Consider the following 19,423-nt stretch of genomic DNA (forward strand, 5'->3'; position numbering starts at 1 on the left):
GTGATATGACCGAAATTTAACGGATCTCTTTTGGTATTCATGTGGCAGCCCCACACTTTTCATTACTTACGTTTAGTTGCCACTTTTCTCACCACACAGACGTCTTGTTTAAATTCTGGAACATACCCCATGCTATGGCTAAGCCATTTCTCCGCAAAATCCTTTCTTCCAGGAATGCTTGTGCTGCAAGCTTCGCGGGAGGGCTACTGTGAAGTTTGAGAGGTATGAGAGTAGGTACTGGCGGAAGTACAGCTGTGAGGGCGGGTCGTGAGTCGTGCTTGGGTAGCTCAGCTGGTAGAGCACTTGTCCGCGAAAGGCAAAAGTCACGACTTCGAGTCTCGGTCCGGCACACAGTTTTAATCTACCAGGAAGTTTCAGCTTGTCTAAATCACTTTGAAACTGGTTCTGATCTCCTGATGACTTTACTAGACGGAAATCTAATATGTAATATAGCTGATCAGATTGTCTCTTGAGTCGTTTATACACCGAAGAGCCAAAGAAACTGGTATAGGCATGCGTATTCAAATACAGAGATACGTAAACAGGCATGAGATGTGTAAACAGGCAGAATACGGCGCTGCGGTCGGCAACGCCTGGCGCAGTTGTTAGATCGCTTACTGCTGCTACAATGGCAGGTTATCAAGATTTGAGTGAGTTTAAAATGTGCTGCTATAGTCGGCGCAGGAGCGATGGGACACAGCATCTCCGAGACAGCGATGAAGTGGGGATTTTCCCTTACGACCACTTACGGGTGTACCGTGAATATTAGGAATCCCGTAAAACATCAAATCTCCAACATCACTGGGGCCGGGAAAAGATCCTGTAAGAACGGGACCAACGAAGAGTGAAGAGAGTCATTCAACGTGACAGAAGTACAACCCCTTCCGCAAATTGCTCCCGATTTCAAAGGTGGGCCATTAACAAGTGTCAGCATGCAAACCATTCAACGAAACATCGATTTGGCTCTCGGAGCCGAAGGTCCACTCGTGTACTCGTGATGGTTGCACGACAAAGCTTCACGCCTCGCCTGGGCTTGTCGACACAGACATGGGACTGTTTAAGACTGGAAACATGTTGACTGGTCGGACATGTCTCGTTTCAAATTGTATTGAACGGATGGACGTGTATGGATATGGAGACATCCTCATGAATCCATGGACCCTGAATGTCAGTAGGGGACTGTTCAAGCTGGAGGCGGTTCTGTAATGGTGTGGGGCGCGTGCACTTTGAGTGATACGGAACACCTGATACGTCTATATACTAGTCTGACAGGTGACACGTCTACAAGCATCTCTCTGATCACCTGCATCAATTCATGTCCATCGCGCATTCCGACGGACTTGGGCAGTTCCACCAGGGCAATATGACTCCCCAGACGTCCAGAATTGTTGCAGAGTGGCTCCAGGAACACACTTCTGAGTTTAAACAATTTTGCTGGCCACCAAACTCCCGAGACATGAACAAACTCTCACCTCTTTTTATGAAGGTGAGCTAAGAATGTGGCTCCAACAAGATCTAAGTTTACTGATCTACCTTGTTTCGGAAAACGAGATATAATTCCATCCTCATTTGTGGGGAAAATGCCAGTCGTCTTAAAACCTGCTGGCAGATTACTTGGCGATTTAGTCTCCATCTCGTCCACTACAGTTTTTAATAACGTAGAGGACTGGTCTTCATGAAAACATGCTGATTTCTTTCCAGCATCAGCCGCTTTTCATTTGGTTAAAATGTCTCTCCGATTTGCTGCCGAGGGCTTAAAGTAGGCTATATGGAGGGGCCGCGTGTCAAATGTAGGGAGTAGGGCGGCAGGCAAACAAATTGGCTATGGAATGACAAATTATCTCCAATTACACTCTTAGTATCTTCTTGTTTCCTGAGCATAGGCGGAAGGTGGGCGATAAACCAGTCGTCAGATATTGCATACTTACTTCGGTTGTACCTAGCACCCGCTGGTCCGTTTTCTGTCCAAGTTGTCCAAAGATGTTCCGCTTGATATATTGTGTATGGCGAGAAAGATGATTATGCAGCATTGCTAAAAAACATGAAAGTGACCTTAGCCTTTGTATAATTTATTATCCTCTTTGGAAATTTGCATCCTCGGCGACGATCCGTTATTTAATTACACTACAATATAACGTTAAGCTGTGAGAAGGCGTGAAAAAGCAGGCACACTACGAAGCGCATTGGGCGCTAGCTAGTGCTGCTATCTGTCGAGGAAATGGTTAATCAGATGTATACGAGCGTTGCAGCAGATCCTGAACTAATTTGATAATTTTTTTGGATTTGGGTCCAAGTTACGCCCCACGACTCAGTCAGTTTACGGTACTACGAACGTATCCGTTAGGGCAATGAGGCGAAATTTGGCATTAGTGGGCTATGGCATAGGTGATCGAGGCGAGTGTCTTTGCTAACAGCACGACAGCACGTGCGGTACCTCTCCTGCGCTTGTTATCATATTGGTTGCACCCTGTAAGACAGATCAGTCCCGATTTGAGATGGTAAAAACTGATGGTAGGGGTTAGTGTGTGGCGTAGACGTACGAATGCATGGCCGCAAGTTGTCAACAAGGCACTGTGCAAGCTGGTGGTGGCTCCATAATAGTGTGGGTTGCGTTTACCTGGAACGGTCTGGGTCCTCTGGTCCAGCTGAACGGACCATTGACTATAAAGGATTGTATTCGGCTACTTCGAGACCATTTACACCCATTCATGGACTTCATGTTGCCAAACATGCTGCTGGGCCACAACTGTTCGGGACTGTTTTGAAGGACATTCTGGCAATTCGAGCGAATGATTTGTTTGTCCAGATCGCCCAACATGAATCCCGTAGAAGGTGAGTTCTTGCACAAAATTCTGCATCTGCAACGGTTTCGCAATTATGGATGGCTATAGAGGCAGCATGAATCAATATTTCTGCAGGGCATTTCGAATGGCCACGTCGAGTTGCTGCACTAGGCCGGGCAAGAAACTGTCCGGCACGATATTACGAGGTATTCCACGACGTGTCATGTCTGCGTAAAAGCTACCCTATGGGAAACCAAGGATAATGATTTTGTGAGTGTGTATTATAAAGCATTTCTGTTTCACTTGTAGTCACAACGAAGCTTCTGGAACACTCTAAATCACAGTATAACACATACAATCACAACGCTCCAGCTCATTTTTGTTATACTCTGCGAAAGCGGCGATCCAAGTGGCCAGCAAGCTACACTTCTCAAGGCAATACCGGACGCGTGCAACTAGTATAGTTTATATTAATTTGTAACGTAGTTGTTTACAATGGGGACTGTGTGGTGCCATAAAAATCGACAATAACTACAGGACATTTGTTTTTCTTTAGCTTCGTTAGGGCGAATGAAGCGATGGATTACAGACCAGTTTTTTATCCTCCAGTCAGAAGACTTGATAAAAAAATTTTGTCAGGGTGGGAAGTAACAGAAGCTGAGGATGTGGATGTTGAGGTCAATATTTTAAGAAGGTTATAAATTTTCACAGTATTTTATTGACCAAAAAATATCACAATATTAGAAAAAAGACTCACAATTGAATGTTTCAATGTTTACTACTAAGTATGTAAGAGGGGAAGGTTTTCTATAGGAAGCCCTTATCGATGACGTTGACAATGAGGTCGAGGACCCTCTGCTGGCAGTTGGCCGTCTTCCTGGTGAAGGGCGCCTGCAGGCCGCGCACGAACTCTGCCAGGGCGTCGCCCTCGTCGGCCGGCTGCCTGTCAGCGACGCCCCCACCGCCGCCCCCGCCCCCGCCGCCCTCGTCCAGGGTGAGCACGACGTTGAGCAGGCCGGCGCCCAGCACGTAGGGCGCGGCGGCGGCAAGCAGCGCGTCGAGCGCGGGCCGCGCGGGCGCCAAGGCGGTCAGCCCCAGCGGGGCCAGGCCGGCCTGCAGGCCGCGCTCCCACTCGCCCACCAGCTCAGACCACTCGCCGGCCGACAGCTGCCGCGACGGCGTCGTCAGCAGCGCGTACGCCACGTCCAGGCCCATCGGCGCCCATCTGAGGCACGCAAGCAGGCGGTTCATCGTCTACACCAGTGGTTCAGAAACTGGGGGGGTAATCACCCCCTGAGGGTAAAATTAAATTATGTCAGGGGTAAAAACTACACCATTCCATCACGTTTCAGTCACGAAACTAAACTGCCAAAAAATCATGATTAAAACAATTTCATAAAGCTATATGTTATTAGTAATTATTTTATCTCAATTAGTAGCAGTAATGCAGGTTCCTCACACAGTGACCCACTACACATACAGGGTGAAAAGTATTTAAACTGACAAACTCGGTGAGGTTGTCCTATTTTTCGCTAATCTATTGTGCTATTTTTTCCCTAATGTTTTTTCCTATGAGGATTATTTAAACCGGTGGAGGCCATGCTACGATCTTCAGTCGCTAGAGGCCATGCTACGATCTTCAGTCGCTAGAGGCCATGCTACGATCTTCAGTCGCTAGAGGCCATGCTACGATCTTCAGTCGCTAGAGGCCATGCTACGATCTTCAGTCGCTAGAGGCCATGCTACGATCTTCAGTCGCTAGAGGCCATGCTACGATCTTCAGTCGCTAGAGGCCATGCTACGATCTTCAGTCGCTAGAGGCCATGCTACGATCTTCAGTCGCTAGAGGCCATGCTACGATCTTCAGTCGCTAGAGGCCATGCTACGATCTTCAGTCGCTAGAGGCCATGCTACGATCTTCAGTCGCTAGAGGCCATGCTACGATCTTCAGTCGCTAGAGGCCATGCTACGATCTTCAGTCGCTAGAGGCCATGCTACGATCTTCAGTCGCTAGAGGCCATGCTACGATCTTCAGTCGCTAGAGGCCATGCTACGATCTTCAGTCGCTAGAGGCCATGCTACGATCTTCAGTCGCTAGAGGCCATGCTACGATCTTCAGTCGCTAGAGGCCATGCTACGATCTTCAGTCGCTAGAGGCCATGCTACGATCTTCAGTCGCTAGAGGCCATGCTACGATCTTCAGTCGCTAGAGGCCATGCTACGATCTTCAGTCGCTAGAGGCCATGCTACGATCTTCAGTTGTAATCAACTGCTGTCCACCAGTGTAGTAGTGCATTGTCTCTGTTTACTAATGGAGCGATACAGCTGGAGGGAGTACACTGGTATGGTTGGTGCGTACGACGTAGCGCACCACAACGGACGAGCTGCACGGCGGGTTTATCAACAACAATATCCTAATCGCCGTATCCCGCATCGTACGACCTTTGCTGCTGTGTACCAACGTCTGCGTGAGTCCGGGTCATTTAGCAGATTACCTGGACAGGGAAGCCGTCGCACAGTAAGAACGCTGCACTTTGAGGAAGCTGTCTTGCAGCATATGGAGCGGGATCCTTCAATCAGCACTCGTGCAATTTCACGTAACATGGTGACGAATCAGACGAATGTAAGAACAGTCCTTCGAGAGCAATTGTTACGTCCATTTCACTTAGATCGTGTCCACAACCTGGAACCAGTTGATTATCCACCCAGAGCACAGTTTTTGCACTGGTACCTGGAACAGTGTGAAATGCATCCTACAGTTCCAGCTTCTGTGTTGTTAACCTATGAAGCAACGTTCGGGCGTGATGGAGTCTTCAACATGTACAATTCGCATGTTTGGAGCGAGGGTAACTCTTATGCCACAGTTACTAGCGCTCATCAAATGCGCTTCTGCGTTAATGGGACTGATGACCACGCCAGTTAAGTCCCATAGTGCTCAGAGCCATCTGCGTTAATGTGTGGGTCGGTGTTGTTGGGGACTGTAATTGGGCCGTATCTGCTACCTAGCCCATTAAATGGCAGGCACTATTAAGATTTTCTCACCAGAGCATTGCCAGAATTGCTGGAAGACGTCCTGCTCCCTACAAGACAACGCATGTGGTTCCAAGATGTCGGGGCGCCGGCACATTTCAGTAGTCGTGTGCGACGATTCCTGGCCAGACGGTTCCCAGAAACATGGATTGGCAGATGTGGTCCTGTACCATGGCCTGCTCGATCCCCAGATATGTCCCCTCTGGACTGTGTGTGGGGAGAGATGTGTAACCTTGTTTACGCAACTCCTGTTGCATCAAAAGAGGATCTGGTTGCCCCAGATAGTAGTAGTAGCAGCAGCAGCAGGAACAATTCAGGATACTCCTGGGGTTTTTGCCCGTGTCAGACAGAACATCATCCGACGGTGTAACCTTTGTTTACGTGTCAATGGAGACATTTTTGAAAATCTACTGTAACTGAAATTGGGTTGTGTTAATGTATTGTCTCTTGGTCATAAAAATGGAAAAGTGTTTGTTGGTTTAATTTGTCGCCAGAGAAATCTTCCTCTACCAGTTTAAATACCCTCATTCGAAAGAATGACATTACGGACAAATATTTATTTTAATGTCCCCTACAACCTCCCAGAGTTTGTCAGTTTAAATACTTTTCACCCTGTATAGGCTGCTTTTCGTTCCATACATCGCTGATGTAAACAGTGAGTCTTATATGTAACAAATGCTACATATCTCAAGAAAATGTCTTCTCCAAGTTGTAGATAGTACCGGCAGTAGTCCAGAAATAGCTTCATTACTCGCTTCGAGGAGGAGGAGGAGATTACTGTTGAACGTTCCTTCGACAACGAGATCATTAGAGACAGAGCTCGGATTAGGGCAGGAAACCAGCGGTGCCCTTTCAAAGGAATGATGCTGGCATTTGGCTGAAGCGATACTCGCTTCGAAACAGATAAATGAATTAATTGACAGCACATCACAACAGTAACTACGCAAGGGCTACTACACTGCTGTACACAGTATTATTATTACACACAACGCATTAACAGCCTAAAGTCCTCCAATTTCTGCCAGTTCAGAATTAAGGACTGCAGCAGTGAACAGATTTACGAACAGTAAGTACCGTGCACACATCTCAACTTGTTTGATTTTAAATCAGGTAGCAGTGTGCACGTCAAGCAAGTACCGTAATGGAGGGGATTAATGCAGGAGAAGCAAGTTTGGTAACAAGCATAGCTTCACTGCCGATAGTCAGCGTTCTTTTCTGAAGAGGAATCGTGGATACCACTTGCGATGCACCACAAATTCTTCCGTCATTCATTCCATAAAACACACGCACACGCACACGCACACGCACACCATCATCATCTTTTATCATTCTAAAAATAAAAGTAATCCAAAAAGTGTAAAAAAATATGGTTGGGAACCACTGGTGTAGATACCACCAGTAATCCCCGGTTCCTTAAAAAATCCAACTCCCATGTTAAAAAAATAATAGAAAAAGCTTCAAACGTCTGAGTACTTCACAAATGAGCTAATGTGTTAAATACGACTGTCGGAACTTTAATACTGGCAACTATTTATTTACAGCTCTTACAAAATAGATACGTGTTTCAAAGTTTTACTGACCTTCAAAGTAGTCACCAGCATTGTGTAAAGCCGTTGCCAGCGATGTGAAAGTTGTAGGATACTCTTAACAGTCCCAGTTGTGTTGACAGTTCGAGCAGTGCGGTCTATTGTCCGACGAATTTGACCAGTTCTGAAGCGAATGCCGTGAGGTGTTTCCTTCAGTTTAGAAATCTACTTGAACTCACGAGGGCTGAAGTCAGGGGACTGCAGTAGGTGTATAGCACTTAGCAGCCCCATCCGTCAAACAAATCAGTAACAGCTTGCACTGTATGTGCTTGAGCGTTGTCCTACAAAATGATGGTCAGGTCCTGAAGAAAGTGTCACATAATTCTGTGTCTATGCTGTTCATTTTTGGAACACGACCTACGACCAGCTTAGAGACAGAAGTGATGATAATTTCTGCAGGACCTGACCACCATTTTTGCAGGACAATGCCCAACCACGTACAGCACAAGCTGTTACTGATTTGTTTGACTGATGGGGCTGCTAAGTGCTATACCACCTACTGCGCTCCCCTGACTTAAGCCCTCGTGAATTCAACTCTACGTCTAAACTGAAGCGAACAACTCACGCCATTCGCTTCAGAACTGCTACAAATTCTTCGGGCAATACACCGCGCCGCTCGAACTGTCAACACAACTGGCACTGCTAAGATTATCCACTTCCACATCGCTGGCAGCGGGTTATACACAATGCTGGTGACTACTTTGAAACACGTATCTGTTTTGTACGAGCTGTAAATTAATAGTTTTCACTATTGAAGTTCCAGCCATCTTACTTGACATTAACCACGGAAGTGAGAAAATGTTTGAAATTAGGCCAGGTTGTCACTGAAGTGATACCACATGCAATACGAAACGCAAAGCGACTTGTGATATGCCATAGAAACAGCCCGCATTGAAGCGTTCGTAGAAATATTGTTGGAGCGACTTCATCGGTTCACACTGGGATGACAGCCATGTAACTGTGATACGATTCTCTGCTATAGCGTCTGGCGCAACACGGACTGCTTGTTGCTCCATACATCGGTAACATATAACGGACAGTCAAATGAAAACTGGAAAACTGCCACGACAAGAATGGATCCAATCGAAAGTGCCTAAGACATTTGTCCAATGGGAGACAAGACGATCAGTTTCCGTTTCATAGAACGCAGTCGGCCACTGATGGGTCCACAGCTGCACTTCCCCACACGACTGAATCAGTGTCCACGCTTCTCTTCCTTCAGTTTGCCAGAACTTTGAAGACCACACGGTGAAATCTCCCGGCTGTACAGAGGATGTGAATGTATGCTTTCCAGACATACAGCTGGCGAAGAGTTCTCGGGCTTCCAGCCGGGTGGCGGTGTCTTCAAACTGCGACGTTTCGACGAGTGACATACTCATCATCTTCTGGCGAAGTCAAGTCAAGTCAAGTCAAGTGACTTCGCCAGAAGATGATGAGTATGTCACTCGTCGAAACGTCGCAGTTTGAAGACACCGCCAACCCGGCTGGAAGCCCGATAACTCTTCGCCAGCTGTACAGAGGATGTTGCAGAGTTTCCTTACAAAATTGCTGAAGCGCAGCAATGCGGCATATTGTCAAAACGCCGAACAGTACTGTCTGACCGAATCATTCTGTTGTACGATAGCGCCCGCCCCCACACTGCCAATAAAATGAAGATAAGGAAACACTGCAATATCCTCCACACAGCCCAGGTCTTCCACCGTATGATTTTCATATCTTCGGCAAGCTGAAGAAGGAGATGCATGAGCGTCGGTTTCAGTTCGATGAGGTAGACCAACAATGGGTGCAGTTGTCGATCTGTCAGCAGCCGACTGCGTTCTATGACTCTGCAGTTGATCAATTGATCGTCTCGTCTCTCAGTCGGATAATTGTCTTAGTACGTATGGTGATTACGTTTGAATGGACTCATTCCATAGTCCCATTGTTGCGGTTGTTAGGATTTCATCTGACGGACCCTTTTACACGGAGAGAAATTTCAATTTATTTGACGTGCCTCAAAAATAATTGTTTTGTATAGTTGAAGCAATGGCGTATCTGTCTCTATAGTTTGTTTGTAGTATAACTTACTTTTCACGCAACAATTTGAAAACCACTGTTTTGGAATTCACACGTGTTTTCCACTATTCAATCTGTCTCATTTGAGTTTGAGAAAACTATTCGGTAAAAAAAAATTCTTTTGCATATTATACTCAGATACTACAGCTTGATAATGAACACTTTTCTCTGTTACCCACAGTTATTGTGACATTTCGAAATTAAATAAAACACGGCGCATAATTCGGAAAGCTTGCAGTAAAAGCTTGCTGGTCAGTTTACGTTTGGTACATTTTAGGGTATAAAATGCTGTATGCCAAATTTAGGCTAACGCAGCGGAATTTTTTTTGACGCAGGAAGAAGAGCCATACCTCTTTCCAGTCTGAAACAAAGATGTGGCATATTAGGAATTTTGTGTGCTTTCTCCCTTGTTACTCACAGTCTGCCGTTCACTTACGTAATAAAATGAAATACCATGCCCGAGGCAGGATTCGAACCTGCGACCGTAGTGGTCACGCGGTTCCAGACTGTAGCGCGTAGAACCGCTCGGCCACCCCGGCCGGCATATTTTACAGTGCTGCACCCAGTTTGGATGACTCAGTGCATCCTCTCCAGGTCTTATCTGACAGTGACAGGGTGACCTCCAAACGTATACACGATCCCATCAGTGGCCAAAATCTGTGGATCAGCTTCTGCAGAATATTGTAAAGCGATGTTGTGTCTGCACCCATCAACTACCAACGAGCTGATGTTATTTCATCTTATAACGTATTTGAAAATTGTCCGCAATGAGCCTGGCCGCGACAGACCACCTGCTGCCGTCCGCTGTGTCTTGTTTGTTCTGTCGATCTTGTGGGAAGGTGATAGTCCCACGGATAATCGTCACATCGCACGATCATGATCACAACGTGTCTTATAGCATATTGTTTCGCTTCTGCGAGAACTGTCTCTTAAGCAAAAGCAATTTTTTACACATCACATAGTTTATGACACGATAAACGCTGAACTATATGTCGTACAATGATATAAGTTTGCAGGTACATTCAGTGCTACATATGGACACTGTCTGAAAACTGTGTTGTGAATGGAGTCGGCAGTAAGGAAGTAATAAATTAGAACATAATGCCTGTTGCTGAAGTTTTACGTGTCAGTGAGAAAAAGTTTCATAGTAGTTTGAAATTATATTTAAAGTTTGTTGAAAGTCGTTAAGAGCTCTCATTCTCAAATATTGGGCAAGTATAGTCTGGGTAATTTGCGCGCCGGAAACTACACTGCCTGAAGACATGCAGTTTCTAATTTTAATACTTGATTTTTTTGTTAAGTCTTTAACGTAAGGTGGTACCTCTTAATGGGCAGATGACAGCATTTTAAATTTTTAAATTCGGTTAATAAGTATATGAAATACTGAGAATCTGATTTTTGTTGCCACTGGAAACCCATAGATAGTAACCTGTAGCTGGAACCGTGAACTGTGAACTGGATTAGCCAATCAGTACTAAAGATAATGGATAAAGCATTGGCTTAAGTTTTATTTGTATTATCGGTTTCGATAAGTCATCCTCAGATTCACACATCTAATTAATGCGGAACGCACCTCGTCCTGCTGATGAGCTGCAGTTCACTGTTACTACATCTGTGGATCCGAGGATGTCATATCGAAACCGGTAATTCCTATTAAGTGCACAATGTCACTGCAATGACCTCATGGGAATCGCAAGTGATCAGCGTGTAAGGTGACCATGTCCTCTGACGCCTTGGAGCCACCTTAGTTTTATTTACATCAGGTACGTTTAGTAAGCTATACGTAGATACGTTTCATAAGCTATTGTATGCAGGATGTAACAAAATTTAACTCAAAACTTTGAGTATTATGAAGTCTTAAGAAACAAATTGAGGTTAGCAACCCAGGTCGGGAAGCATCCAACGACTCTACAGATATTACACCGTCTAACGTCTGCCGCCAGGCATCCCCTTCAGTAGCTAATGTGAGCTTGGACGCTGATGGGCAGTAAATGGAATTACTCGTAATTAGCCTGACGCCATTATGCATGCACGATGGCAGACAACGCGTCCACGAGTGACAGCAGCAGTGTGGAGCGTACAGACTGAAGTTTAAGGCAGAGAATAATTACTTAGCTGCAGCCGTTGGCCCCTGGAACGCTTTCTAGCGTCGTCGTGTGACGTTTCCGGATAAGAATGCCTATCTTCAATTTCTTCCTCAAGACACTACAACCGACGAGGTTTCTTAGCATTGCCTTGTTAACATTGCATGTGGCTCGGTGGAAAAACCCATGCTTGTCACGTATGGAAGATTTACTCACATTCGTAAGCGTTAAGGACCTTTTGAGGATTTGTGAATGGTCAGTGTCTATCATTATTTTACAAAATATGCCTGTAACTGAGTCAGGTACAATCCCAGGCATAACGCATAAAATGTAAAACAATTTAGATAGAAAACGGTTAGATTTTGATTTTCGGAAAACCTTATACAAGTAGTTTAGAAAAAATCTTTTGATTCCAAAAATAATTTACATTTGAAAGAGGAATATTATTTTCAGAGGGTGCTTCTCGTTTCTCAACAGAATTTTAATTTGCAATAATATTTTAGTTTTGTGTCTTCGTGACTTTGAAACAAAAGCGGCACATACATCTGTGCAAGAAAACTTGTGTCATTTGGAATTGGTTCAGAAAAAGCTCTGAATCATCACGTGAACCGTAATTAATAAAAAAGCGTCGACTACGCTCTGCGGCCGCATTGAGGTTTTTGCTGCAGTCTAAACAGTGTCTTTGGCTTTCTTTTTGGTCATTATTATTTTTCTTGCTAAACTGAAGGACACTAACAGTAAACTTTCCATACGTGACAAGTGACTTTTATATTGTAAGTTCATGTACTGACACGTTCCATGACCTTGGAGATTTGCTCCTCAATTTGGTCCTAAGGAACTTGACATGTAAGTAAATAAAAAAATAAAGGAATTTATTGACTTTTTGTCACTTAAGCATTAGAGTCTCAAATCTCAGCTAGGAGGCAAACATAGACCGTTGGCGTGTAATATCTGCATATGACTTTTGAATGAGGTAATACCTGAAATTGTGATGAACAGTTCACATTCAAACCAGTAACTCCTATCTGGTAGAATCAGGCAGTTGGGAAAAGCCTCTTCTTAAATGACTATGGAAATAGACAGAAAATGTTTACGTACGAGAATGAAATGAAGACTAAATTATTATCTTGTGCAATACTGAACGCTTTTGTTTCACAACGTATATTCTGCGGCAATTCCAGCGAATCTGCCGTTTCATTTCTCTGATCTATATTCAAAACTAGTTCAAATAAGTTTTCAACGTAGCTCAGGCAATATCTTATGAAAGAAGAAGTTGAACTTAATTTATGTTGTTTACAAAGAAATGTCTTTCTATGAACACAAAAATATGTGCTGATATTGTCAGTTTTTTAATCCATACAGTTTATGTAAGTGAGAAAACGTTTGAATTAGCAGTGAAAGAGAAATGGGGCCAAAGCCTGCAATTTTGGAAGTTTGATAGTGGTTGTGAAGCTAGACAACCTGAAAAGAGAAATCGAAAGACTCAATCCAGTTACAGGTGGGTTAGAGAAGTGAAATGGAAGTAGGATAAAGACTTCAGTTCACTCAATTACAGGGTAATAACAGCAGCATTAAATGGTATTACGGGAGTGGATTCGTTAAAAATAGGAAGGTAGGGCAATAGTTACTGCGAATAATTCAGTGGCAGGGCTGTTCTTACCAGAATCTAAAGCAAACCAAGGCCTACAACAATACTTCAGGTACAAATGACATCAGAAGTAGAAGATGAGGAGAGGAAGAAAATATTTGACGATACTGAACAAGATATTCAGTGTGTAAAGGGAAATGAAATCTATTAATCATGGACGATTGGAACGCTATAGTAAGGGAATGAATTACGGGAGGAATGGGCCTGAAAGAAGGAATGACAAGAGAAAGGCTAAGTTCTGCAATAATTTCTAGCTAGTGATAACGAATACACGGTTCAAAAATGACCTGAAAAGGAGGTACGCTTGGAAAAGGTCCAGAGATACAGGTACGTGTCAGCTGGATTGCATCATGGTCAGACATTCAGAACTAAGACATTGGATAGTAAGGCACACCCAGCAGCAGATGAAGACTCAGCCAATTTAGTTATGATGAATAGACTTCAGTTTAAAAGAATCGCCCAGAAGAATCAGTGTGGAAAAAAGTGAGATAATGAAGTACTGACAAGGGAACCTCCCCATCGCACCCCCCTCAGATTTAGTTTTAAGTTGGCACAGTTGATAGGCCTTGAAAAACTGAACACAGATCAATCGAGAAAACAGGAAGTAGTTGTGTGGAACTATGAAAAAAAAGCAAAATATACAAATTGAGTAGTCCATGCGCAACGTATGCAACATCAAGGAGCGTCCGAGCCTAGGAGCGCCGTGGTCCCGTGGTTAGCGTGAGCACCTGCGGAACGAGAGGTCCTTGGTTCAAATCTTCCCTCGAGTGAAAAGTTTTCTTCTTTTATTTTCGAAAAGTTATGATCTGTCCGTTCGTTCATTGACCTCTCTGTTCACTATAATAAGTTTGTGTTTTGCAACCGCACCGCAAAACCGTGCGATTAGTAGACGAAAGGACGTGCCTCTCTAATGGGAACCGAAAACATTTGATCACAAGGTCATAGGTCAAAAGATTCCTCCACAGGGAAACACGTCTGATATATTATATACGACACTGGTGACGGGGTGTGCGTCACATGACAGGAATATGTTGTCGACCCATCTAATTTGTACACTTGGCGAATGGGTAAAAAGATTCTTCTACCTTGCCCGATTTAGATTTTCTTGTGGATGTGATAACCACTCCCAAAAAAGTAATGAAAACGTAAGAGTGTCACATAAACTGCAACAAATGAATGCAACAGTTTCACAGTCGGACAGATAATAATTGTCTGAAAATAAAAAATAAAACTTTTCATGCGAGGGAGGACTAGAACCAAGGACCTCTCGTTCCGCAGCTGCTCACGCTAACCACGAGACCACGGCATTCGTGAGCTCTTATTATCCTTCATGTTGCCTATCTTGCACATGGACTACTCAGTTTCTATATTTTGCTTATTTTTTTCGTAGTCCCACACAACTTCTTCCTGTTTTCTCGATTGATTTGTGTTCAGTTTTTCAAGAGCTATCCACTGTGCCAACTTATAACTAAATCTGAGGGGGCTGCGATGGGGAGGTTCCCTTGTGAGGAATGTGAGTGAAGTTCTCTATGACTGTAGACACTGTGATAATAGATACCACATTAGACAGTTCAGCTGAAGTGAAATGCACATGTCTTAAAAGAGCAATTATAGAAGTTGGACAGACTAATGTACGTACAAGTATGGTAATTCCGAAGAAGATTTGGGTAACAGAAATACTTCAACTGACTAATGAAAGAAGACAGTCAAATATTGCCCAGGAAAAGACAGGAATGCCGTAATTTGTGAAACAAATAGGAACTGCGGGAAAGCCAAAGCGAAATGGTTGCGGAAAAAAGGAAGAAATCAAAAAAATAACAGTCGTAGATAGGACTGCGTCAGCGTATAATCAAAAAAGTCGAGATAATATTTCGTGAAATTAAAAGAAACACGTGAACATTCAGAGTATGAGCAGAATTCCACTGTAAACGCAGTGGAAAGGCAGATGGGTAGGGAGAGTGCATTGAAAACCTCTACGAGGGGAGAAGTAGTTTGATGGCATGAAAGGAGGAGAAATGGGAGTCGTTATGGAGGACGTAAGTGATCCAGTATTAGAGTCAGAGGTTAACAGAGCTTTGGAGACTAGCGATCAAGTAAGGCAAAAGAGGTAGATAAGGTACCAACGAAATTTCTAAAAAGCATTGAGGGGATGTTGCTACCAAATGACTACTCAATTTCGTGTGTAGATTATGAGTCTAGACACATACAATTAGACTTCAGGAAACATATCATCCGCGAAAGGGCAGACAAGTACAATCAGCTTAACGTCTCATGCACACAAGCTTCCGACAAGATTAACACGCAGAAGAATGGAAATGAATATCGAGGAGTTGTTAGAAGAGGAACGCTTCGGCTTTCGGAAAGGTAATGGCACCAGAGTGACCCGAGCGCCATAGAGTTAGTAGACTGCTCTGTCTGGCGCCACTGTGTCAGGTGTAGTATCGACTATCCCTCTTGCCGCCCCGTTGCCAACATCTTTGAGGAAGAGTTGGTATCTGTGAGTTGTGTCCTTATAAGGTCTTTGTCTGCCGATTGTATATATAAAGTTTGGGGATTGGCGGTAGCGTCGTGACAAGAGATGGTGACGAGGTCCGAGCGGCCGAAGCCACGAGCTACGCGCTACGCGACGAGGGCCCGCACAGGGCGTGATGTCCGAGTACTTCATCGGCGTCGACTACAAGCAGCAGGCCGACATTCCGTAGGTGGGTTGGCAACATTTGTGTCGGACGACCGCTCGTGTCTTGGCTTCCCTCGCCTACCTGGTTTTCATCGGCACCACTCGGTAGCCGATGCTATGCACCGTGAATCCATGGAACCATTAGTTGATAAATGGGAGTAGCGTTCTGTAATACTCGTGGTGATTTGTATCATTGTCTACCTGTCCACATTATTTTCTGGTTTGTACCCGACCCTCTGAATTTTACTCGGTCGGCTTTTTGGTCGTAAATATAGGCCACAGTATTGTACTAAGACACTACCTGTCGTTTGAGAATTTGTCCCGCTATTATATTGCCTTTTTTTGCTGGTTGAACCCGATCATTAATGTTCTGATGAATCAGCTCCTGGTCGTAAATACAGCCAGAACATTTGTACTAAGGCACACGTTGCAGTTAAACAAAAGAGGTACCTTGTGGTTAGATTTAGGTGTTAATCGGTTCAATTCTTTGATCGTAATTGCATTTTTCAGTTACTAGTCATAATCTGAACAACCTGTTGTACTAAGCTGTTAGTTTCTATGTTTGAAAGACCGGGTCATTATTGGTGTATTTTAGCTGGATCTTGTGGTTCCGCCGAATGAGTTCTCTTGTAGTAAGTGTTCACAAGGAATGTTTTAAGACGTTCCCTCAGAGCGGTCTTAATAACTAATCAGCCTAACTTTGAAAATATTAACAGACAACTGTCACTAGGGCTTTAGTCAAAATAAGATTGTCAAAAGGGACGGGTTGGGATCCAGTCCCACCTTGGTTGCCAATTGAAATTAAGAGGTTGGTTGCTTTGAAGTAAGCTTTATTATCAAATAGTTCAAATGGCTCTGAGCGCTATGGGACTTAGCATCCGAGGTCATCAGTCCCCTAGAACTTAGAACTACTTAAACCTAACTAACCTAAGGACATCACACACATTCATGCCCGAGGCAGGATTCGAACATACGGCAGTAGCGGTCACGTGGTTCCAGACTGAAGCGCCTAGAACCGCTCGGCCACAGGGCCGGCACTTAATCATTGTCTTACTGTTTCCTAATCTGTTTAACCTTTAAGCCAGGCGCGCATCTTAACGCCAAACTTTTTGACATACAGATTTCAAATTAAAAGTTACGTCGTCTGATTTGAATAACTGAATCACTCTTGTCACCAGTGGTGCTTATATAGTTTTCATGTGTTGCATAAGGGCATTTAATAAAAGAGACAATGTCCAGCGCGGTAGTAAACACCGCTGTTTCACCTGATGACGGGCAGACTGCAGATCCGGCTGCCTTGTAATCATTGTCATATTGTTTGCTGTTTTGAATTCTTTTGCAAAGGCTTATTCATCGTGAGGTTTAAGGTCAAAAGAATTTTGCAAATTTGTTCATTTTGTAAATAAAATTTTTGTTATATATATTGTTAAATAAACAGGTTGTGCGAGAAATTTATATTGGTGGATCTTCCCTTCCAAGTTTTCCTTAATTCCAGTAAGTACCACGTATCACAGAAAGTTCTGGTGTTGCGATTTACGATGGAAACTAGACGTAAGGAAATGCATGTTCATTGGATTTATTGACCTACAAAACGTTTTCAACAATGTAAACTGGATCAAAATTCGGAGAAAATTTGGAATAAGCCATGGCGAAAAAGAAATATACAGTATATACAAGAACCAAGAGGGAACAACAAGACTGGAAGACCGAGGACGAAGTGTTCCCATTATAAAGGGTGTAATAAAGGGGTGCATCATTCAATCATTACGTCAAAGAAACAATGACTGAAATAAACCAAACTTTCAGGAGTGGGATTAAATTGTAAGGTGAAAGGATACCAAAATAAAGTACGTTGATGATATTGCTAGCCCCAGTGAAAGGAAGAAGGACTTGTTGAATGTAACGACTCGTCTGATGAATGCAGAATGTGGAGTAAGAGTAAACTGATGAATGACTGAAGTAATGAGGAGTAGCAGAAATGAAATTAGTGAAACTTAACACCAAAACTGGGGAACATGAAGTAGACGAAATGAAGGAAGTACTTTAACAAGGACGACATGAAAGGCATACTAGCCGGCCGGGTTGGCCGAGCGGTTCTAGGCGCTTCGTCTGGAACCGCGTGACCGCTACGGTCGTAGATTCGAATCCTACCTCGGGCATGGATGTGTGTGATGTCCTTAGGTTAGTTTAAGTAGTTCTAAGTTCTAGGGGACTGATGACCTCAGATGTTAAGTCCCATAGCGCTCAGAGCGATTTGAACCATTTGAAAGGCATACTAGCACTGGCAATGAGGCTGGGTTGGTTGGTTGGTTGGTTGGTTTAAAAGAGGGGGGGGAAGGGACCAAACTGTTAGGTCATCAGTCCCATGTTCCGAATAAAACAATGCCATAAGGGTGAGAATAAAACAAGCGAGACTGACAACACAAAACGGAGAGAAAGGAAAAACCACATGAACGACGGAAGGACAACAAACGCTAAAACGGACAAAAGGGGTGAAGAAAGCCACAGAAACGCAAGAAACAAGTAGAAGAGATTAAAACGACAAAACAGATTACCATGGGTGGCTGATCATGAGAATAAAAAGGAGAAGACAGCCATTATGCAACGCATTAAAATCTCCATCCTAAAAGCACTAGGATGGAGGGGACAGAGGGACAAAAGACACGCTCTATAAATTAGATAAAATGATAAAGCCCACCCTCACGAATAAAACTTAATACTAAATCAGCCGATGAGGCGTTTTACGTTAAAATTAACGGCAACGTGTCCCGTAACCCAAGATTTCGTCGCACGGCAGTCAAACTGGGACAGTGCACCAGAATATAGGCCACTGTCAACCAGGTGCCCCCTTGACACTGAAGCGGGTCTTCACGGCGCAGGAGGCAGCCGTGGGATGCCCAAGGGAGGCCAATGCGGAGCCGGCCGAGAACCACAGAGCCCCTGCGAGAGGCCCGCATGGAGGACTACCACACATTCGTAGTCTCCTTAATGGCACGCAGATTGTTATGTGTACTGAGACTATGCCATTCCGTCTCCCAAAGCCGAAAAACCTTGGGGCGTAAAAACGAACACAGGTCAGTCATTGTAATGCCGATCTTCATAAGCGGTTTCCGTGTAGCCCGTCAGCAAGTTCGTTGCCTGGGATTCCGACATGTCCTGGGGTCCACACAAACACCACTGAACGACCGGACCGTTCCAGGGCATAGATGGACTCCTGGATTGTCGCTACCAAAGGATGACGAGCGTAGTACTGGTCGATAGCTTGTAGACTGATCAAGGAGTCAGTACACAGAAGAAACGACTCCCCAGGGCATGAATGGATGTGCTCAAGAGTACGAGATATAGCCATCAGCTCTGCAGTGGTTCAAATGGCTCTGAGCACTATGGGACTTAACATCTATGGTCATCAGTCCCCTAGAACTTAGAACTACTTAAACCTAACTAACCTAAGGACATCACACAACACCCAGTCATCACGAGGCAGAGAAAATCCCTGACCCCGCCGGGAATCGAACCCGGGAACCTGGGCGTGGGAAGCGAGAACGCTACCGCACGACCAC

General features: G+C 44.3%; 1 protein-coding gene across 1 annotated transcript in view; it reads right to left on the bottom strand.

The window, feature by feature from the left end:
• Positions 1 to 3,590: 3,590 nt before the first annotated feature.
• Positions 3,591 to 19,423, bottom strand: part of LOC124606227 — a 92,193-nt gene continuing 76,360 nt past the window's right edge. The window contains exon 5 of the mRNA XM_047138203.1: positions 3,591 to 4,008. Within this exon, the coding sequence (XP_046994159.1) occupies positions 3,591 to 4,008 (418 nt within the window). The remainder of the gene's footprint in view (positions 4,009 to 19,423) is intronic.

The sequence above is a fragment of the Schistocerca americana genome, chromosome 3 (assembly GCF_021461395.2).
Source record: "Schistocerca americana isolate TAMUIC-IGC-003095 chromosome 3, iqSchAmer2.1, whole genome shotgun sequence".
Lineage (NCBI taxonomy): Eukaryota > Metazoa > Arthropoda > Insecta > Orthoptera > Acrididae > Schistocerca > Schistocerca americana.